This window comes from Mauremys mutica, chromosome 3, assembly GCF_020497125.1.
Source record: "Mauremys mutica isolate MM-2020 ecotype Southern chromosome 3, ASM2049712v1, whole genome shotgun sequence".
NCBI classification, from domain to species: Eukaryota; Metazoa; Chordata; order Testudines; family Geoemydidae; genus Mauremys; species Mauremys mutica.
The window spans coordinates 3,432,554-3,455,490 of NC_059074.1; the positions used below are offsets into that span (position 1 = coordinate 3,432,554).

General features: G+C 53.4%; 1 protein-coding gene across 3 annotated transcripts in view; it reads right to left on the minus strand.

Annotated features, from left to right (window-relative positions):
- TMEM214 (transmembrane protein 214) overlaps window positions 1-22,937 on the minus strand; it is a 36,210-nt gene continuing 13,273 nt past the window's right edge. For all 3 annotated transcript variants that reach the window (XM_045012088.1, XM_045012086.1, XM_045012087.1), the window contains exons 5-17: window positions 22,101-22,183; window positions 16,139-16,244; window positions 14,696-14,777; window positions 11,464-11,565; window positions 10,402-10,543; window positions 9,139-9,230; window positions 8,178-8,226; window positions 6,501-6,614; window positions 5,840-5,957; window positions 4,393-4,486; window positions 3,972-4,140; window positions 3,356-3,507; window positions 1-2,435 (exon numbers count right to left, since the gene is read on the minus strand). In XM_045012088.1, coding sequence (XP_044868023.1) covers window positions 2,309-2,435; window positions 3,356-3,507; window positions 3,972-4,140; window positions 4,393-4,486; window positions 5,840-5,957; window positions 6,501-6,614; window positions 8,178-8,226; window positions 9,139-9,230; window positions 10,402-10,543; window positions 11,464-11,565; window positions 14,696-14,777; window positions 16,139-16,244; window positions 22,101-22,183 — 1,430 coding nt within the window. In that variant the 3' untranslated portion in view covers window positions 1-2,308. The remainder of the gene's footprint in view (window positions 2,436-3,355; window positions 3,508-3,971; window positions 4,141-4,392; window positions 4,487-5,839; window positions 5,958-6,500; window positions 6,615-8,177; window positions 8,227-9,138; window positions 9,231-10,401; window positions 10,544-11,463; window positions 11,566-14,695; window positions 14,778-16,138; window positions 16,245-22,100; window positions 22,184-22,937) is intronic.

Sequence of the window (22,937 nt, forward strand, 5' to 3'; positions counted from 1 at the left end):
TGCAGATCAAATCGCGTTTCCTTTATTTCATTCGAGAAGAGTCATGTACAATTTCAATGATTTGGGTCCTGCAACCTTTGGAATTCTGTGAGCAGACAGGAACACAGGCAGCTGCGAGTCTCCTTCTGGGCCCGTCCCAGGTGGCAAGAGGGGATCTTGGACACAGGTGAGACTCCAGGCCGGCAGGTGGCAGCAAGCAGGGCATGCACAGGAGGGCACACCCCAGCCGCAAGCACCCCTAAACGAGACATACAAGCATGGAGAAGCGAGGCCCCTGCCACACCCGTCTCCCCAGGGGGTCCTCCCACTGGCACGCTGCATGCCCTGTCTCCAGCGACAGAGGGTTTGGGGTGTTGGGAAAACTCCCTAGCAGGCTGCAGAGTCCAAGGAGGCAGGGAAGGAGACAGGCTTTCCTAGGCTACCAGAGGAGCAGGACTGCACTGGGCTAGCTGATCCTTTGGGGGACAATATGGCTCAGCCTGGACAGTGGGTTCACCAAGCAGCTTCCACTGCTCCCCACCAGGGCTCAGCTCGGTTAATATGGCTTTTACAGACGTGACTGAACATCTCCCCGCTCCGAGTCGTCTCCCGTCTAGGCTGTGCTAGTGGACGGAGCCAGGCTGAGAGAGAGCCTCACCCATCCCCAGCATCTAAGGGAGCAGCCAGGCCTCTGCTGGAGAGACTGCCAGGCAGCGGGCTCGCTGCTGCTTCTGGCCAGGATGGTGGCGGTGATGGAGACTGGCCCAGTAGCACACAAGCTGGCTGAGACCCAACCAGCTCGTTTCACAGAAGGCCTGGCCCTGGGCACACAGAACAGGAGGTTAAAGAGCAGGCTGCTCCCTTGAACCCGGAGCCGGTCGAGGGAAGGATGATCACTGCTGCAGTCTAGGACTGAGAATCTCCCAGCACCAGCCCACCTGGCTGCCAGCAAGGGCTGGGGGGAGGGTGGAATGAGACGCTGCAGTCTGACACTATTACACTCCAGCTCCTGCAGCCTTACACGCTACTCCTGCCTTTGCAAGCTGGGGTAGAGTCGGCTCGGGGGTTAGATCTTATCCTGGGCAAGAGAGCAGCCTTCCCCTCGTCCAGCTGGGTGAGGAGAGCACAGCTCCTCCTCCTGCCACAGGCTCTGGGCCTCCCCCCAAGTGCCAGGACAGCGCTGAGCCTGGCTCCCGCCACGCCTCCGGCCCGTTTTACACACTGACGGGAGGGGAAGCGGATCCGGAGAGACAGGCTCCCCTACAGGCACAAGGAACAAGTGAAATGAAAGAAACGCTCCCCTCACCCTCCTCCTGAATTGGAGCCTGACCCTGTCCTATTTCCTTCCCCCGGGCGTCAGGACCTGGCTGCCAAAGCCAGAGGTCACAGAGCCTGCCCCGCAGCCGGCCCTCACTCAGGCATCCCGCGGGAGCTGGGCTTGGCCCTTCTCTCCACTCCCCGGTCTGGGTAACTGGAGAGGTTCTAGGGCAGTGGGCCACCCCCCCAACAGGTGTGGCTTGGGGCGCCAGGGCCCAGCATGCAGCACTCCCTCCTGATCCCAAGGGCCAAAGCAGAGTGATGCCTGCTGGGAGCTGTAGTCCAAGGCCCACGCTGCCACGGTCAGTGGAGAGGAGAGTGGCTCTGTTCTATGTTGCAGCTCTTTGGAAAGCCGCCAGCACATCCCCTCAGCTGGGGCATCTGGGAACAACTGACACGTTGTCAATGCAGGTTCACTCTGGCCGAGGGGGGCTCTGGACGGCTGCCCCCTGGGCAGGGCAATGGATCAGAGCACAGTAAGTGATCTGAGGCTGCGTGGTGAGATTCAGCAAACTAAGTGACAGCGGTTGGGGCCAGGGGAGTCAATGGGGAAGAGAGCTCATGGGCTGCTACACGGCACCTCAACACCAGACACACGAGGGTTGAGGCTCTAGGCTAGCCTGGGCAGGCAGCCACTGATGTCTATGTGGTACAGTGGACACACCTGAGCCACCACCCTTCCAGGGGCTGCTCTTCCAGGTAACGGCACAGTGAAGACCGTGCCAGGCCCAGGTGGGGAGGCAGTCAGCAGCTCACTTGCCAGAGTTACAGGCCGGGGGTCAGGGAGCTGGACATGAATAACCAAAACTAAACCACAGGGTGCATAAAGCTTGGACATGTCACCCCAGGGAAAACCTCCCCAGCTACCCCCGCGTCTCAGCCTGCGCAGACACCTGCTCCAACCCCTCAACGCAGCTACACTGAAAACGCACTGTCGGCACCGGCCATCGTCACGAGACATGAGGAGATTAATGACGTGACCGTCGTCCCCAGTGCTCCAGAGAGCCAGACTCTAGTGTCCAGAAATCATGGCCAGGGCCCAGTTCTTGATGGCTAGCGTTGTGTTCTGCAGGTATAGCCAGGAGGAATAGGTAAAGCTTGTCAGCTGTTTTCTCATGCAATCCCACGACACTTCTCCACTAGAAGAGTAAGGAGAACAGGTTATAGGCTAACAGCATACAGACACCTGCTAAGCAGACCAGCAGCAGCAAATGCAGCTCTTATACCCACGCAAGCCACTAAAGGGGACAACCGAAATCTACTGCAGGGAAAGTCCACTCAAGTTTGTGCACAGACACCCATGCACAACGTCAACAGGACTTCTCCGGCATTCCCTCGACGCCACCAGGCAAACGCCAGCACCTCTGCTTGCTAGTCCGTGCCAGTCCACTCACCGAGGGCAGTAAGAAAATAAATAGCTCAGATCCTGGGGGATGAGCTCCAGCACAAAGCCCGAAAGAATCAAACACACAGAATCACCTGCCTTGCTACAGGCAGCTGCCAGTTCCGGGGCATTTCACATCACACACAAATTCATGTACCTGAGGCTGTGCACTCCCAGCCCACAGCAGCAGAGTCCATGACCAAGAAGTGTATGGGCTGGGCAGTATTTTAGCCAGAGGGGAAAACTCCAGGGGATTCTGGAGGAAGGACAGACAGGCTTGGGGCCAAGGCACTGGACTGGGAGATGTGACCTCAGGCATGTGCCTTAATCCAAGTCTCGGCTCCACCTCTGGAAATGGTGATCACGAACACTGTTCTGACTGTAAACTCTTTGGGGCAGGGACTGTCTCTTACCACGTGCCCCCAACAGCACAAGGGAGCTCCAGGCACTTCTGCAATAGCCACTAATCACTCCCATGGCTCTAGTTCTAACATTCCCCTTCTACAGAACTCGAACGTGGACCCAGGGAATTACTCATGAACTGCTCCTCTTCTTTCTAAGCAAGGGCAGACGGGCCTGACCCCTGGGACAGTGTAGCCTCCCCTTTCTGCCCAAAAGCCAAACAAGACGAAAGGAACAAGAACAAAAGCCGATCAAGCGGCCAGCGCTGCTCACTTGCAAGCGTCCACACAGAGCTCCCATCCCCGCTCGAGGGCTGTGCCTATGGATTCCAGCGCCGGCAGCAGGCAGCTCTGCAGGAGGAAGAGTAACAGCTCCTTGATGCATTCAGCAAAGTGCAGCACGAAGTCCGGAACCCGGGCCTGGAGCTGAGAGCGAAGGGGCAGAGAGAGCAATTTGCTTAGCAGGGCAATGTGCTCGCATCAGACAAATTCCACGCTGGCTGCAGCCCGTCAACACCCGGACTGCAAGGGCTCTCTCTTGTCTGGGGAAAGAAACCTCTTCACTAAACCCCACCTCCTGAGATGTAGCAGCTGCTACAGCGGCTTCCCAGACATAGGTGTAGCCTCGCCCCCACTGGCACTCACACTGCTATGGGCCCAGCCTCCTGGCGCTAGTTCAGATCCCCACATCACAGCACAACGGGGTCTCCCTAGCACACCCCTGAAAGACTATCGCCAGGGACAGCTTGTTCAGCAGCCTGAACCACCCCCTCCTGTCACCTGTCTGTGACGAGCGTGACCTGGAGTCATTAAGCAGAACAGGCAGTGCTCTGCAGCAGGTTTCTAAACCCGAGCTGGTGAGCAGGCAGCTCATGCAAGTTCTTCCTCACCCACTCGATGAACCAGGGCAGGTTGTCTTTGACCCAAGAGATCTGAGAGGAACATTTCCCAGAGACGTAAACTGCAGTCTCATTGGTCTTTGTCCAAACCAGTTTCAGGTTTGGTCCCAACACCGTCAGCACTTGGGAATAGTAAACAGGGACGTTCCTCTCCAACCAGCTGGAAGAGAGAGCTAGCGTCAGTATCTGAACAGCGAAGGCAATGAGGGGAACGGGACGACAGTGAAAGCTGCCTTTAGAGACCAGGCGAACAGGGGAGCTCTAAGGTTGTATTAGGAACCTTGGGGACCATTCACGAGTGGCTTTCCAAGACAAGGGGATTTCCTAATGGCTGTGGTCTTCAGTGCATTAGTAACCCCACATGCATTCATGCTCCTTTGGCCCCTTTGCTTAATTAAAAACTGCCACTGACCTGTATCCTTGCAGGGAGTAATGGGACACTTTGTTCCAGGCTTGCTGGGAGACCGACAGGATGCCCGAGGAGCGAAGGATGTGAGCAGAAGAAGCTGGAAAAGAACAAATGACTCTGGGAGAGGAATTTAGACAAGGTGGGCCTGATTCGGCAGCGGCAGTGCTCGAACACAGCATGCTCTGCAAGCTCTCCCTCCCAGGACTGCAGTCTGTGCAGCTAGCAGGAAGTTCCGTTACCGCGGTTAGAGCGGGGCAGGGGCTACTCTGTGGTGGGCAGGAAGTCCTAGGTACACAGGGAACCCAGCGCGGAGAGCAGCCTCAGGGAGAGCAGGTACAGGTGGTTCTGGGAGAGACGACAGCACCAATATTTAGCATGGTTTCCCAAGGGCCGCATGGAGCCAGCCTCACGGGGGAAGGAACGGAGGCTGCTGGCGTTGCTTTATGAGCTTGGCTCTGAGCCACGTGACTGTGCAGAGGCAACACACTAACATCTTACTGCTCAGGTAAGAAGGTGGTCTGGGAATGTTGCAACCTGAGGAGGTTGTGAAGGCTGGGACTAGAACAGGGAACTGGATACATTCATGGAGGTTAAGTCCATCAATGGCTATTAGCCAGGATGGGTAAGAATGGTGTCCCTAGTCTGTTTGTCAGAGGATGGAGATGGATGGTAGGAGAGAGATCACTTGATCATTGCCTGTTAGGTTCACTCCCTTCGGGGCACCTGGCATTGGCCACTGTCGGTAGACAGATACTGGGCTGGATGGACCTTTGGTCTGACCCAATACAGCTGATCTTATGTTGCTGAATGTTTGATGAGCAAGGCTGTGATTCTGTCACAGAGGTCGCTGAAGTCACAGATTCCGTGACTTCCCGCAACCTCTGTCACTTCCGCAGCTGCAGTGGCCAGAGCAGCAGCTCCGGGGAGCGCCTGAGCATCAGTCCCTGGGGGTGGTCCTGGAGGCTGTTGGGAGAGCGGTCTCCGGGGCCCTCGGAGCAGTGAGCCCCCACCACTGGAGCAGGGCCCCCCCCCGAGCAGTAGGGCCCAGGAGCAGAGATTTAGTAATAAGTATTTATAGTAAAAATCATGGACAGGTCATGGGCCATGAATTTTTATTTATTGCCCATGACCTGTCCATGACTTTTACTAAAACACAGCCTCACTGCTGAGTGAATGGTGAACAGAGCCGTACGCCCCCGTGAGTGCCTGTGCATCCCGGGTGGGACATGCTCACCCCTGCTGGCTAGAGAAGGGATGAAAGCAGCCACACAACACAGGTAACAAAATCCACAGATTCCCAACAGGGAGCCACGCGGCCCTGGAGGAAACAAGGTGGCACAAACTCTGGATGCAAAGGAAGAACTTGCTGGGGAAATCACGTATTCAAACAAATCCACCAAGCCGATGGAGGATCTGATCTTAGCCAGGTTTCAGTGGGGGAAGGGCTTACCTTGAAAAGACCCCTGTGTCCTGATATCATGCACCAGGAAGCCAGCAGCGAACACCAGAACCACAAGCAGCAGTCGCACCCAGGGGAAGCCACGGCCTTTCATCTTATGCAGCAGGTTCTTGGAAACAGAACAAAAGGTAACTGATGCTGCTAAACGCAGCCGGTTCCGAACTGCTTAACCACAGACTCCCACATCGGAGAGTTGGGTCGTTCTTTTCACTTCCCCCTCCCATCTGTTGTGTTCCGTTCAGTCCTCCGGCTGCCGGGCGCACAGTGCCTGGACTTCTCGGAGCCCTATGCAGATGGTGCCACGCTTGCGGTTAGCCACACAGCCCCCTTCTCAGCATGTGGCCGCCTTGTTTCCCGTTGTTTTACACAAGGCGCCAGGCTCCTCTTTGCAGCGGGAAGCAAGGAGAAAGAGCCAGCAGTGCCCTGCAGGCCCCTCTGAGCACCACTCCCAAGCTGCACTCGGAAACCGAGTAACTCCTACCGACGCCAGAAGAGAAAAGCAGGAAAACAAAACAGCCTGAGGACTCCCGGGCAGCGTTGGGGAAATCCCTCTCCTATCAATGCCAACCAGGCGCTGGGGATGTGGGGTTAGTTCCCAAGCCTCTTCTGGCCTCCCTGCCCCAAAACCGCCCTGCATGGGAAAGCCACTCACCTTGCAGGTGGCATGGCAGGCTGCTAGATCCTGGAGGCTGTTTGGTCCTTTCACGGCAAGTTCTTCATTAGTCACTTTGAATGAACGAACCGTTTCCTGGAGAGATTTTCGCACCTTGAAGAAAGAAGGACACTGAGTTCCACAACACAGAGACGTAACACAACACCCCACTTGGGCAGAACCTCCGGGGGACCAAAGCATGGCCTACAGGGCGGCCACACTGCCCTCTCCAGTGCAGAGCGGCAGCCCACCCAGAGCCTGCTCCCATGCTGACCCCAGGCCAGTTAATCAAGCCTCACTCTCCATCACACTTCTACCCCCCCAGGCAGCCTAAAGCCACCCCCCCCCCAAGGAGTGCCACTGACTCTGTGTGAGGGGGTCTGCACCACTGGGCGTGTTCAGTCAGCATGGGGCGGTGAGCACAGCTGCTCTGGGATCTGTCCCACCGTCAGCGCAGCCTCTCTGCCCAATATGGGCACTACACTGGCAGCAAAGTTTGGGCAGCCCAACTTGTTCAAACCCCTGGATTTCAGCCGGGGGGAGGTCAGTTAGGTCACAGGTAGTCCATTCCCCTCCTCCCAGGAAACCGGGGGGAGTGGTCTCGCCTCTGTTCTCCAGTCTAGTGTTAAATGTTGAAATTCAATCTAATGTAAAGTCCAAGAGCTGCAATCCAAAGGGCAGACATGGAAGGTGGGATGCACTGGAAAGCCCACAACAGGCATTCGCTATGGCCATGTAATTAGAAACCCCCTTCTGGCAGGCCTTGGAAAGAACGTGGGGCCTGACTAAAGACACACGTTGGCCTGGGCTGGGCTCCACACACTGGAGGGCAGCATGGGACAGCGGAGGGAGGGAAAGGAAACCAGACATTGAGACTGGCAGCATCAGCAGCGCGAAGGACACGGTACGAGGCAAGGTCTGGGACGCAGGCAGGGAAGGGCCAGGTTATACGGCACTTTGAAGGCGAGGAGACGGTCTGAACCACCTCGGTCTATACTGGTATGTTAGAAGGCTCCCACCCCACAGTGACCAAACACCTCCCCAGTGACAGGACCCGCAGACACAACAGCCCCCGTGAGGCAGTGAGATCGCATTAGCCCCACTGGGAAAGCGACCTCAAAGTAGGCATGGCAGGATTCGATTTTTACAGGTAACCGTTGATTTTACCGTACACAAACTGCCGGGAAAACGTTTCCATCGACAAGTGAAATTTACAGGTAAGCAAAGTAAGAAAAATACGGACCGAGATCTCAGAGTTTCATTGAAAGTTATTTACTAGGTATATTTTCACATGCAATGCTGATAATGGGTTTTAATGGTTATTAAGAATTAACTCTGACTCTCAACATCACCTGCCATTAAAAATTATTGTCTGACCCCCAGTATCTCCCACACCGGTGAGCGTTTAACAATAAAAACAATGCTTAAAACAAACATCGCTACTGTCTGTCGAAATGATAAAACAGCAGCGATTCTGCCCAGCTCACTGCAAGGCAGAACCGAGACCCGGCAAGATTAAGCAACTGCCCAGGTCACACAGGGCGTCGACGGCAGAGCTGGGGTTGAACCCTCATCTCCTACGTGCCAGTTCACTACCTTCTCCTTCCCTCCAGCACATCCCGCCCCATGGCAAGGGACGGTTTCCCCATTGTCCTTGCCCCCCAGCATATCACCTACTTTTCTGGAGGTGCTGTCCCAGGACTCCAACAGATGGGTCAGGAGCAAGCTGTGGAGCCAAAGGAAAGATGTCTCAGTCTCCCTGTGACAGGGTGGTGCCCGCGGGCTAGTGTCCGCGAGGAGGAAGATGTCCAGCCACAGAATGCAGTGATAGGGGACGTCTTGCCCCTCTCTTCCCACAGGCTGCTTTTGCTCCAGCTGTTCTTCCTCGCATGGTCCCTCCCCAGCTCTCACTTAGAAGATGTCAGGGCTGAGCTGTATGTCCCAGCCTGCCAGTATGTCCTAGTGGGCTCCATGGAGTTTCCAGGCAACCTAGATGTGCTTATGGAGGCCCAATACTGCAAAGGGTCACAAGTCACGTGGAAGAGAAGGCCTGGACCACCCTGAAGGCAGCAGTACCTGACTCCGTGCCACTGCACCAGCCTCACAGAGTTCACGCTCCAATGAGGAGTGAAGGGGCACGTTGCTGGGAGTCAAAGGAACGTTAACCCCCGGCCCCACTGACACAGGTGGCCCCTGCCTGTAGAGAAGGGAATCTCCCCAAATAACTTCAGGAAGCCCAGCTCTGGCCTTTGCTGAAGCTGTGCAGGACACAGCTACGCAGGGAAAGCACGTTAGCCAGGCTGGCTGTGCCCCGAGCCCTGACAATTACCCCAATGCTCCGGCCCTAGGCTTGTACACGAGCAGACACACTGGGCTATCAGGTAACTGCCGCTCTCCAAATCATTTCTTGTTAAACTCATCAGGCTCGTTGTCAGTTCCTCCTGGGCTCGCTGCCATCCCAGGGCGGGTACCTTCCTCTGCCCACCACTCCCACCCCGTCAGAACAGCAGCTGTGCTCACGGGGGAGCCCATGTCCTCCAGAACAGACGCTGAGCCAAGCCCAGGCAAGAGGAAGTGGATCCCCTGCCTCCTGCTGACTGTTTCTGCTCATTGGCATCGGCCCTGTGCACACGCCTACCTGGACTGGGAGAGGTGTTTGGTGTACAGCTGCCGCCAGACGCTGAAGCTCAGGGCATCCACGCTCAGGCACTCGCTCAGGCAGATCAGGAGCTGCGCAGGAGGAAAGCGGAAAGACTGGATGGCTGCTTGCTACAACTTCAGCGCGTCTCCAGCCCTCCCTCGGGGAGGCTCAGTTCAGTCACGCTGCACCCCAGCTCTGCAGCTCAGCTGGCCAGGCCAAAAGCTCCGCATCTGCTTGTTGACTGAGTTTGGGACCTATGTGCAAATGACCTGACTTCCAGAAGGGCTGAGCAGCCACAGCTCTCCCTGCAGCCAGGCCCACTCGCCTCCCCACTAGCGAGACGGCGTTTCTGCTCGTCTGGCAGTATTTGGCTTCCCCAGTTGATAGGAGCAGCCCTGGTTCAGGGCGCCATCTTGGACCACCCAGCACCACTATGCAGTTCAGGTTATTTCTCAACCCTTTTCTCTAGTCTAGTTCTCCCATCTCTCTAGCTACCTACTGCCAACGTACTAATCACCACGGTATCTAGGCACTGGGCCCCTCACACCTGTACTTCCCTCGAAGCACAGAAAATGGGGCTTGGCCTTTTTTTGCTTTGTTGCGATGGATAAAGAAGCCCTGAAAGGTGTTTTGTTAAAAAATCCCTTCTTCTGCCCAGTCTTTCCTTAGCGAGATCTGCACAAACAAGTCAGATCATCCTCACTTCACTGGGAGGCTGCAGTGTGAGCGGGAGCTTTCTCAGCCCTTAGCTGATGGGCTGAGGGGGTGGGTCTCTGCACCAAGAGCTTTTCTCCCAGCTGCTGGGAACGAACGGGTGTTAAAAAACCAACTTAGAGCGCCCGGGGAAGTCTCATCTCAATCCGGTTTCCTTTGCTAAGTCTCTGCTATCAGTCCTAGCGGTTCTCCAGTCATCCCTACGTGTCTTCCAGAGGAGTGGACAAGACTTGAACGTTTAACGTAAGAGCTAAGCAGAAGGCCAGCGTTTTTTACAAGCCCGTCAGACCTCCTTTATCCACCCTAAGGCAGCAAGAGAGGCAAAGTCCACCCCCACCCCCCTTGTTAAGGCAGCTCTCTGGACTGGCTGGAACTGGGCTCGAAGAACTCACCCACAGGGCATCCCGGCCCGAGGCGTGCCGCCCTCGCCTCACTTGGCTCCCGAACGGTGCTAACTCCGCACAGAAATCTCACGCTCAGCCAAGGCCCAGCCGTGCCAAGAACAAAGAGGAGCCCAAGCACTCTGCCGACTCCCCAAGCGCTCACCTCATTTCTCATGTCGGCAGGACAGTTTGGAGTGGCTCTGGACAGGAAGGAGGGGAAGTAGGTGTGCAGCGTGGTCTCAGGTTTAGCGCCAAACGCCAGCACTTTCAGCCTGGGGTACAACTGGCGTAACTGCTCCTGCAGGCTGAAGGACAGATCACATGAACACCTCTGCCTTCTTTCCAGCCCCGTGTGCTCGGCCTCACTGAGCTACTCAGGGGAACACTGAGCACATGGCAAGGCAGGGCGCGCGCCTGGGAGCCAGAACAGGAGCTGGCTCTCCAGTGGGGCTGCTGGCGAAGCGCGATGGTTCTCTCCTCCCAGTCAGACAGCACCCAGGATGCACCGAGCGGTACGATCCCAGCCAGTGCGAATGTCGGCGCTCGAGTCCTGCTCAGGACCATGCGGAGGGAATGGAGGGGTGGCGAGCAGCCGCCGTTTCAGAAACATTTCCCTCCCCTTTGCCAGTGTATCGCCTCTTCCAATCCCCTTGCCCTTCCCCCGTCATTCTCTTGCTTTTCAGTTCCAGCCGCCTCAATCTGCTCAGCTTCAGACACACCCTTCCTCCCAAAGCTCTCTAGACTTGGGCCCTCACACACTCCCCCCGCCCCCGAGCCTGAGGAACGGCAATTGTGCATCCAGCTGCTGTGCCAGGGCTTTCCCTTGGACAGGTGCAACGGGAGCTATAAACAACTGTTTCCAGCACGACGCACGCTCCCCAGCTCCCTGTCTGAGGAACGATCTGGTCTTCAAACTGGCCGTGAACCAGGCCCTCTTTCACAGCGTGTCTACCACACACACGTGCAGGCCTCATTCGTTACCGGAAAGAGCTCCGTTAGCGAACCAACAAAGGTCAGGTAAATGGAGATAGCAGCAGTCGCTCTCCTGAGCCCACGCCAGGTCCCCAGCTAGCGCCGCCTGCCTGGGAGGACATCTCACATGCTGCAGACACCTGCCCAGCCAAGCTGCTTTTCTCACTACCCATTTCTTCACTTGCTTGAAATAAAGCCCCAGGGGTTGCAAGTCACCTCTCCTGTATCGAGACCGGGGGCAAGTCAGCCATACCTGGGTGATAAGGAGTTGTTGGGCATAAAGGCAAAGTCCAAGAGTGGGAAAAAGTCCTTTGGTCCAATCATGCCAAACCCTTTGGTCAGGTTTGTGTGCGTCCTGCAATGGAAAGATGTCAGGACAGAGGTTACGGGAGCCATGTCACTGCAGGCAGGCAGCCAGATGGGAACCCCTTGGTGAGCTGTTTCCAAGGACTGTGCATGCTCCCCCCGCTCCCATCACGAGCACCTGAGCTCCAGGATTAGACACGAGATTAAATCCAAACTGCCTAATTTCAAAGTGGGAACATCAAACAAATCAGCCTGTAAAGAATGTCCTTTTGGACCCTCGGCAGTGCAAGGCTGCTTTGCTGTTAGCAAGCAGGGAAAATTCTGCTAAGACTCTTACAAGGGATTGCTTCCGGAACAGCAGCAGCTGGTACAAACATTCACCCCGTTTCAGGCCTCAGACGCAGGGAAGATGCCAGTTCATTGCGAGAACACAGCTGCGGTGGGAGCGTAGTGCGTGGGTTTCAGAATCACCCCGCAGCTATTCCAGGCCCAGTTTCGCTGTGACGCATCACTGGCTGCTGAACAGGTGGAGAGTTGTCTTGTACACTCTGCAGCACTCTGTTCTAAGCAAAGAACCGAGCCCCTTGCCAGCTGCTCCACAGGCCCAACTCTGAAGCAGTATTAAAGGCTGCACCTTACAACACCCCATGCATCTGGAGACGACAACCCCGAGGCCGTGAGCTAAGGATAACAGCCCACCCCCAGGAACTCCCTCGGGGTTGCGCTGATGCTGTACTTTTCACTCCCACTCTCCCAGCATGTCTTCTTGTGCAATACACACTGCCTTTTGTTCTACGCACTCAGCCGCATACCAGACCCGAAAGTCTCTCTCCCCCACCCCCTTTCTTCTTTACAGGCGACACGCAAAGGAAACAATGGGCTTGTGCACTTGTTTGCTTCTTTATAGTGAAGGGCTGGAATGGGGAGGCAAGACAGGTGTTTGTGCTTGTTTCTAACATTAGGAACATAGGCCTTATTCTACTCGTCCTGGGATACTATGGACAGCTAGCTACCTAGCAGGAGAGAGAGCATACAGTGAAACCTGCCGGAAGGGCTGGACCATTTACTCAGGCTTCCAAAGGCTGAAGAATCTGGGGAAACCCCACCCAAGATCTGGCTCACACATGACAGATCTGTAAAAAGCGACAGAGTCCTGTGGCACCTTATAGACTAACAGACATACTGGAGCATGAGCTTTCATGGGTGAATCCCCACTTCGTCAGACGCATGACAGGTGCGACGTTCCCGGGGAAAAGACAAATGGGGGGAAAACCCTTATTTAAAGTAAAAACTTTCCAGGAATTCTCTTCTGTTGCTCTATGGTGGCTAAAGAACACACCCGCTTTATCCTTCACAGATCACCTTCAAATGGCTTTTCTAGAGCCCGTGCCCCAACGCAGGGAATGGAGAAAGGGCATCTTGGGGACGGCATGTCGTCTGCCCTCCAAACTTCTACGCTACAGGTGAAAACGGCTATTGTGTGGCTGTGTGCGCAGCAATGAGCCCACGCTCACAGTCCTCATTTCCACCAGTCTGCGGGAACGACAGACAGGAGAAGACACCAGAAAACCTGGATCCTGTGTCTGAAGGAGGGGAAAGAATAATTAAAGAGCTAGAGGCATTCGTGAGCGCAGCCCTCCCCCCCAGCTGCAGTCTAGATTCAGCCTATTCATTGTGGAGCCCGTCCCTGAAAAAGTCTGTTCACTCCCTTCATGGCTCCTGGGTGCACGTCCCCTCTTCTCCTTCTGTGCCCAGCACTTCGCCCCCGGCGTTCTCCGGGAACGGACAGTGCACAGCCTTTGAATAAGGACCCCGCCACGGTCCACTAATGCGCCGCTGCACAGCCTGGCTACCTCGGAGATGATCTGTCTGTCCCGGTAGTACCGGCTCAGCTTGCCACCCTCGGCTACTCTGCAGCCGCTCTTCCCAGGCCCTTCAGCCAGATATGCCCTGCACCTTTTCGTCCAGGAAAATTAAGACAAATTTGAACCCAATTTATCTTCTGCTGCTGAGATGTCTAGTCCTGGGCTCTGTGTTGCTGGTGCCAGTGTTCAAGGTGTCAGTGACAGTTCCATTGGGCTGTTAATTACAGGACCTACTACACCAAAATGAGGCCATAAACCTGTAATCCTAGTTTATGGATTCATGCAACACTCAGTATTTGTTAGCACCATTCAGTATTCTCTTCTGCCCAGGAATCTTCATCCAACACCCAGCCCAAGCGTAGCTGGGGGGAGCCTGCTCCATTCTCTCCCCAGGTTTGTCAAACACAAACGAGCACAGTTGCACAACAGAAGCGTCACCCCCCACACACACACACACACACTGCGGTTGGGGAATTTTCGGTCGTTTTAGAGACAGAATGTCGTAACTAGGCACTGCCGGCAGCAACAGTGGGACAGACACCAGCTTCCTTCAGAGCACTCCATCTGCACAAGTCAATCCGTCGGCTGCCAGCACCTCCCACACCCAGTGAGCAGTCCGCAATAGACACGGCCCAGCGAGCTCCCTGACTCACGATGAAAACTGGCCAAAGCTGGGTTCTCTCTTGGGTCACTTGTTTTAGATCTGGGTGGCTGCATTAGCAGCTGGCCAGGAACATGAGGGCTGGACCTAATCGGCCTACAACGCTGCAGCTCGCAGCTGCCCGATCTTTGACACAGGGCACAGCCATGGCTGCTTGATGCTGAATGACAGCGTTCACCTCTCGCGCTCCCTGCTCCTGAAGGAGAAGCAGAACACCGCTACTGATTCTCCAGAGGAGACCATGGGACACTGAGAACCAATCCTGCTCCTCAGCTATCCAGGGCTGCCAGGGTTCTGGCTTTAGGCAGGGAGTAGTCAGCACCAAGTTACAGAAAACAGACACGCTAAAGGCTAAGCTAACGAGATACAGTTATTACTGGTACTTCGTTTAGACACTGTCACCCCACTGAGGCTGAGGTCATGGGTCAAACCTCACTGCAAGTCTAGGGAGCCTCACGTTTCCAACACTATGCCAGCGCGACACACCGTCAACCCCTGGCGAGGGCAGGCGCTCCCATCCCAGGGGTCGGAACTCCAGGTTCTTAATGTCAGCAGGCCAAGGGTACCCATGGCCCAGGAAGTGCGGTACAGGACAGCTGGGGCAGGCTTTATCCTTAACGGAGAGAGACCAATCAAATTCAGCTATAACTCACATCAGCAGCCGGTCCAAGTAGGCAATCGCATACGGGGAGAGGGACTTAATCCCCAGCACTGGAAGCATAATGCCAAGCCACACTGCATAAAAGGAGAAAGCTATTAGAACAGGACAGGGAGGAGTCTCTGAAGCGTTTCCTACCGACTGGCCGGCAACACGACCAGCGTAAAAGGTAGGTATTTATAAGAGCTACACCCCTGCCTGAAGCTATCTGGGAGAGACAGGCAGGGAGATTAATGTTTTAAAGGGCCAGAAATGTTTTTATATGTAAACCTAAAACAAAACTCCTGTCTGTCAGGTGTAGTACACACCTTGTTAATGGGCATTATGCACACAGTAATGGGGGGGGGAGAGAGAGTGTGAGGGTTTTTTTTTAAGGTATTATGCCTCTCCACCGTTCTGTTTACCCACGTCAAGTATCCCACAACACACTGCAAAGCTGAAGTCAGCTTTGCCATTATACAGGACTGGTGTGTCCTAGCACAGGCTGGGATGGAGCTCTGCATCAGCTGGCTGGGAATGCAGGATCCAAAACAGAGCGTTGAAAAGTACCACATAAAACAACAGGTTAAGGAACTGTTACAGACTGGTGGGCTTGAGAATGGCAAAGAGCTTTGCAACTTATACAAATCAGACTGCAAATACTACCAGCTAAAACGCATACCTTTGAACTCCCCTTCTGTGTACGGTGAATATGCTGGGAGAAAAGAATTGCTTTCCGGAAGGACGATACGTGTGTCTCCTTTTTTGTACTGTGCCACTTTGTCTTTGACAATCAATTTGGTCAAGGCTACATCTACACTGCAGCTCATGCCAGCATAACTTGTCACTCGGGTGTGAATAAACCAACCCCTGAATGACAAGTTACTCTGGCAAAAACGCTCATGTGCACAGCGCTACGTCAGCAGAAGAGCTTCTCCTGCTGACAGCTTCTGCCACTCGCCGAGGTGGGATATTGATGCTGATAGGAGAGCTCTCTCCCATAGGCACAGAGCGTCTTCACCACACACGCACTAGCGGCACAGCCATATCGGTGCAGCCGCAGCACCGCAGCGCTGTACGTATAGACATGGCCTAAGTTGGGTTCTTTGGTCTCGAACATTTTTAAGAATGCACCGCGAGTTTCCAAAGAAGTTAGGTGACCCCGGGCTTTTACTGTTGAAAATGATTTACCCTGGCAATGAAGAAGTCATGAAAGTGAGGGAAGAGAAAGCTAATCCCATTAGAGAGAGGAGCCTCACCACACATTTACAAGTCTTGCATTAATTATTTGGGGTCCCTCACCCACTGCGTCCCACAGCAACATGCCTGCAGTGACCTGCCTTTGCTATCTCCGGTATGTGTCCTGTTGCAAAGCAAGTGCATGAGTGGAAATTAAGTTCACTCCCTGGATCTCCCCAGACTGCATCTTCTGAACTTGGGCAGCTCATCCCATTCTTACCTTTCAGTCCTTCAGTGAGGTCTGTGAATCCAGCTTGTCCCAAAGCCCACATGATTGTGAGGCATTTCATTGGCCTGTTCTGATGGGACCGTAACAGCTCTAAGTACTGAAGGGAAAATCAAACACGTTAAATTAAGTTAAGAAAACTCCACAGCCTCCCTCACCCCATAACATTCTCCCAAGAAAAGGCAGGGGAAGGCTCAGAGCAACATTTTACAAATCTGACCCGTAGCTAAGCCACTTTGTGCCATGGCTTTGCCATGGGAATTTGGGGACAGGAAACAACACGACAAGAGAAGCTGAAACAAACCTGCAACTGAAGTGTCTGCACGAAGAGAGAGAACTAGACAAGATTCAAAGCAAAAAAAGTCGTAACACGAGACTAAAACAGAGGGTGAATTTTATATTCAGTGCCAGGCATTCCCCCAGGTGCAACAAACGCAGCTGTATCAGAGCAGATCTATTGCTTCGAAGCACAGGAGGGGAACAAATCTGTGCTCCAGCAGCAAAAGAGCTACCAAAATTAGGCTGCAAATGCCCTCGGCACAGGGTTAAAGGCCACAAGATACACACACGCCGAATAAATCAACGCTACCTGCAAGGGCATTTAAGATATAAGTGAGCTGCCACTAATATTATTCGCCCCAGAAGCTGAGACAGGCAGCGGGGAAAAACGTGAAAACCTGGTGAGAAGCCACTGCTGTCTTTTCAGTGCTGTGCACTCGGTTCTCTCCACACCAGTTACTGGTCCCCACGGCCTCTGGGCTTCAACTGCCCACAAATACTCAGACAGACTGAAACAGGTCTGCATTCTCTCACCCCCAGACTTGGCGCTAGGCCTCGCCCGCATCCACAGCTGCAGGCCCTGCCCTGACCAGATTACACTTCAAGACAAGCTATAACAAATGGATGCAACCGACAAGAGGAAGGGCTGGAGAGCGCCAGGGTACGCTAAGCTCAAGCCGCGACAGGCGGGCTAGGAGCACAGCAGGATCCTGCTCAGTCATTTAGAAGGATTTGGCGTTTTTTTAAACAAACAAATGAGAAGCTGCCCCTACGTGCCCCTGTCGCCAGCCGGATGATTTAGTCCAGCTGTGAGCTCTGTGTAGGACAGGAGGCAGGCTGAACAAATCACATTAATGAACCTGACTCAGAGGCTTGGAAAGCAGCCTAGTTCTTCATTTCCGGATTCTCAGTTTCATCAGCTGAACAATACTTATGGCCCCAGAAAGGCAGTGTAATAAGATGAGACCCTGACCCATAAACCCTCGGTATCAGAGGCCCGGGATGAGGCCTGAACTAAAGGAATGGTCAAGACTTCGCTAACATAGAGCAAAGTTAAGCTGTGAGCCAGAGGCAGGCCCTGCTCACAGAAGCTGGCAAGAAGAAGGCTGCTAATTGGACAGATACACATATCTAAAGGGTCTCAAGTACTAATAGGATAAACGCGGGCCAGGATGGCACCAGAACATTCCGGCACCAAGACATTCCACAGAGATAATGAGGAAGACCCATCCTAAAGACACAGTCAAAAGGATAATACGATGGACAGACTTGTTTGTTCGAACCAACCTGTACCAGGGGAGAGGCAGCACCCCAACACGCAGAGGGGTTGTACCTCAGTACGTCAGGAGTGATGTGTAACTTGTTTGTACCTGTGTATAAGAACACACCCCTGGGGCAGTGTCTTTGTCCAGCCTCGGGGGCAGTGGAGAGTCCCGCCACTGACTGAGCCGGTCCATCGTCAGGGGGCACTATGTACTAGCAGAACCGTAGACATCTGATCCAGGGAGCTAGAGACCGTTTAGTTTGGCAATAAACCTGGCCGTGTGCCTTGGTACCTTATCAGAGTCTGTGGTCTTTGGGGGTTCTCTCGGGGTTTACTGTGTCAGCGATCTGCAGAGCCGAGGCAGCACACAGAGGGAACACGCACGCAGCCGACTGTTATCAACACTGAACAGAGCAGAGCACCACACCAGTAGCGTCTGACAACACTGGTGACTCCAACCGCTGATCTGGTGAGTAAGCGAGCTCTCCTCTGTAGGAATCGCGATCTAACATGACAGAAAGCCACGAGCTAGGGAAGCCCCTTAACCCCTCCCTGCAAATCCCCACAGAGTTTAAAAAATATAATGGGGAAGAAACATGGAATTAAATTTGTAAGGCTAGGGCAGAGACTGTAGCCTTGAAATGTAGAATATTGCAAACTATAACCATGGCTGTTAAATGGTTAAGACAACATGCCACAAAATTGGTGGGACAAGTAACAGAAACAAAGAAAGTGTTAAAAGAATCAGAAGATGCTACAAAGCCCTGGGCTGCTCTCACTCTCCTTGCAGGGCGGCAAGCAGTCCACAGACAACCAGCACAGGAACGGAATAAAACATTGGAAACAGCTGCAAGAAACCTACAAACAATACATGGGCCGTCCCCTGTTATAAATATTGGTGGTTAACAGCAGGCCTCCGGTGGCTACCCAGTGCCTGAAGAATGGGGACAGAAGTGGAAAAAGGTGGCCCTAGTAAAATTAAAAGATGAAACGGGGTCCACTGCATTGCAACCACCACCTTATGATAAAAGCCAGGTTCTGGTAAAACCTAAACTGGAACCTAGACTGGTGCCTGTCAGAACACCCCCACCACCCATTTGGCAGGCACACAAAAGCAACAGACACTGGGGGAACAAATTCAGGTTTTACAAGAGCAGGTAACTACCCCCAATCTCCTCTCAAAGCTGGAATAAAAACCAGGGGTGCAGTTCCCAACTGTGCCGGTTCCCAACTGCTTTGACCCACAGAACCACACTCCGCGCTCATACCTAAAAATATAATCTTCTTTCTCAAATATTTTTACATACTGGTTAAGTTTTTTCCTTTATATGCTTCCTCATGCCTGGGCTACACTAGCGCGGGGGTTTGAACTAAGATACGCAACTTCAGCTATGCTATTCGCGTAGCTGAAGTCAAAGTATCTTAGTTCGACTTACCTGGCCGTCCTCACGGCAGCGAGTCGACCACCACGGCTTCCCCGTCGACTCTGCTTACTCCTCCTGCCGAGGTGGAGTATGGGCGTCGATTTGGGGGATAAATTTATCGCGTTTAGACAAGATGCGATAAATCAATCCCCGATCCGGCGGGTAGTATAGACGTACCCTCAGTTTGCTAAACTCGCTGCTGCTGCCTGTACTTTCAAATACCTTGATGGAGTTAATCTCTCTTGGCTCAGGTCTCGCTACCTTCCTAGGTTGCCCTCCCCCCCCCCCCCACTTCAGCTCTGTGTCTCTGTTTTAAAAGTTAGAGTTTTTACAGAAACCTCCAAAAGATAAAGCAACTGAAAACAGAACAAAACAAGAAAAAAAAAAGAAAACAAGATAAAAACTTTACTTTGAATAAATCCAGTAAATTAATTATTTTAACCTTTCAGGAATGCAACAGCTGGAATTATTCCTAACTTTCTGAAGAAATGGTTATGTGATACCAAGGGTTTATGGTTCAGGGCTTCATCTTATTACAGGCGGAATAACTGATGCTTCTTAGGTGATGCCTATTCAACGAATGTGGGAATTTTCTGTAATGTTTTTATGATCCATATGCCAGCTGCGGTAGCCCTGTGCATTTGGCACTGCTATCTAGAGGCCTGGTCTACACTTCCTCAACATAACGACATCGCTCAGGGGTGTGCAAAATCCACTCACGCCCCAGTGACACAGCTAAGGCAACCGAACCCCAGGGTGGACGCAGTTAAGGCGACTTAACCCTTGGTATAGATGCAGCTAGGGCGACAGAAGGATGCTTCCACCAACTGAGCTACTGCTGCTCATGGAGACACATACGTCAACGGAATAACCTGTTCTGCGGCTGCTGGCTACAGTGCAGCAGCTGTGCCACTATCACGCCCGTAGCACAGGCATTGCCTAGCTGGAAGCAGACTCTTCACAAGGACTCGCTCCAATCCATACGTGTGAATGGAGAATCTGGAAGGCTCAATGGAGCAGCAGAGAAGAAAAGACCTAAGCTGGAAACCAAAGAGGGAGTCAGGTGTGGACAGACAGCTCTCAAGGGGGTCTGCTGGGACAGAGACAGAACAGAGCCAGTAAGGATGGGTGCAGAGCAATCCTACCCTGCCAGGAGCGGCAGCAAGAGACTCCTGTTTTTCCCCAGTATCCTAGTTCTTGCAAGCATACCCAGGAGCCGTATGAGAGAGACGCTCGCACAGCCCCAGGATGCAATATGCCTGACTCTGCTGTTAGTCCCATTAGCCCCTCACTTTTCTAAACACACTTAGTCAGAAAAAAAGTCCAGCTCAAACGCCTGCCAGCCCGTTTGTTGCCAATACAGGGCCTTAGCGAGCTCCCCCGGCCGCTGCGCAGCACAGGCAGCTGTGTCCCAAATTGAAACCGAGCGAGTCACTGTGGAGGCCTGGGGGTTGGATTTTTTAACATTCATTAAAGAAACTGCCTGTTCCACAGTGGCTCACAGAAACCTTCGGAGCCAGGCCAAAGAGCAGTTTTATGGAGGGACAAAGGAGGGAAGCTCATAGCATCCAGCTAACTCCAGGTTTTCCAGAGTGTGGCCTTCCAGCACTCAGACATGCCATCCAATTCTCACAGGAGGGGCCCCGTCCACTCCCCGCCTTTTCTTCTTCTGGCCAGGGATTAATTAAAACAAACCATGAGAGGTCACATAAAAGTGAAGCTGTGGTTTGGGCTGGGTCACAGGAACACAGGGTTCAAACTATAATGGGCCAGAAAAACAGAGTCGTCAGCGCAATGGGATAGCACGAGACAGAGCCACAGCCCAGGGCACAACCGTAGTGACCGCATGGCCCACATGCCACTGTCGTTTGCTTTGAGTGAGTGGGATATTACAAAAGTGGATCTCATCACTACTTAAGAGCAATAAGCAAAGCTAACAGGTAAACGTCCTTCTCCACTCTCTCCGGCCCAGAGACAAGAGTCGGTGCCCTCTAACAGGGAAACAGGCTACTAGACGGCAATGGGATTCTTCAAGGAAGTGGCACCTGTATTTACTGGGCCTCTACGTGTCTGGGCGGGAGCACTGACATCCACCTGTGTACGGTGGGCCATTTCTACCCGCTGGAAACTTTCCAACCACGTCCCTTTTGGGAATGCGGCTGTCAGGAATACACTCTACCTCAGTGGCTCTCAACCTTTCCAGACGACTGTACCCCTCTCAGGAGTCCGGTTTGTCTTTCGTACCCCCAAGTTTCACCTCAAATAGAAACTACTTGCTTACGAAATCAGACAAAAATACAAATGTGTCACAGCACATTAGTACTGACAAATTACTTACTTTCTTGTTGTTACCATATAATTATAAAATAAATCGATCGGAATATAAATACTGTACTTACATTTTAGTGTATAGTGTATCTAGAGCAGTATAAACAAGTCAGTGTCTGTAAGAAATGTTAGTTTGTACTGACTTCACTAGTGCTTTTTCTGTAGCCTGTTGAAAAACTAGGCAATCTCTAGATGAGTTGATGTACCCCCTGGAAGAGCCTTGTGCACCCCTGGCTGAGACCCACGGGTCTATCTGAATTATCCATCAGTATGTTCTATGCATGCTGGTCAGCACATGGGGGTGCTCAGAAGGAACGTGGCTCCCTCCACTAAGCTAAGCAGATCCCTTCTGGCTCACGAAGCAAGAGATCTTTCTGAAGGGAAAGGATAGCTCAGTGGTTTGAGCATTGGCCTGCTAAACCCAGGGTTGTGAGTTCAATCCTTGAGGGGGCCACTTAGGGATCTGGGGCAAAAATTGGTCCTGCTAGTGAAGGCAGGGGGCTGGACTCGATGACCTTTCAAGGTCCCTTCCAGTTCTAGGAGATTGGTATAGCTCCTATTATTACCTAAGGACCGGCAGGACCCACTGCATAGGAGGGGAATCGCTGTTTGGTTTTACAAGCAGGCCAGCCTAGTAGCTGGACACACACATTCCGCTCACCTTGCCCAGATTCACTGATGCAATTTTAGGCTTGTCCAACACCACTGCCTGTATGCAGATCCGGTATCCATGCAGCGACTCCCCTGCAAAACACGCGACACCAGGCTCAGACTAGGCTGGAGTCCCAGCAGTTGGAGGTTATGTTGCTTTTAAACACATCTCCCTCCCCCCACCCCCATGTCCAAAAATGGAAGGGTTACCCCCCTCATCCGCCGCCAAGCAGCACACCCAGCTGGGTTCGCACAACCCGCTCCCGTCCAGCGGCTCGCTCTCTCTCACGCGCACTAACCCTTTCATAACAGAGGGGGGGCCCAGCATGATGCTTTGGGGTCCATTTCCTTCTGATCCACTCTCCTTGCTTTCCATTCCCATTCTGGGTCCCGCCCTCTGATCTCAGCCATGCTGTGAGCACACACCTGCCTCTGCTAGACTGGAAGCACAGTCCCACCGCGGGAGATAATCACCCCCACTGTGGTGATCCCCAGCAGCCCCTGACCCACTCACTCCACAACAGAGTCACCAAGTTTCTGAGAAAACATCACCAATAGCGTCTCCGGGCAGAAAAACCTCCTGCCTAGCCCAGGCTTCCAAGGGATGCAGAGGTGGCTGCTGCTGGCTCCCAGACAGATTCTGCCCCGGGGTAACTCAGTGGAGCAGCCTGGGGCTAACCCCACCCTTGTTTAAATTACAAAGGGACACGGGGGAGGGGAGCAGGAAGACAGTGGGCGGTGATGGTTACGAGAAGCAGCTCATTCATTCCTTACTGCTTCACTATGATCACGAGTTGTGCGCACTGCAGCCACTCTGCAGCACGAAACCTGTGGCAGCTCCCTGTGA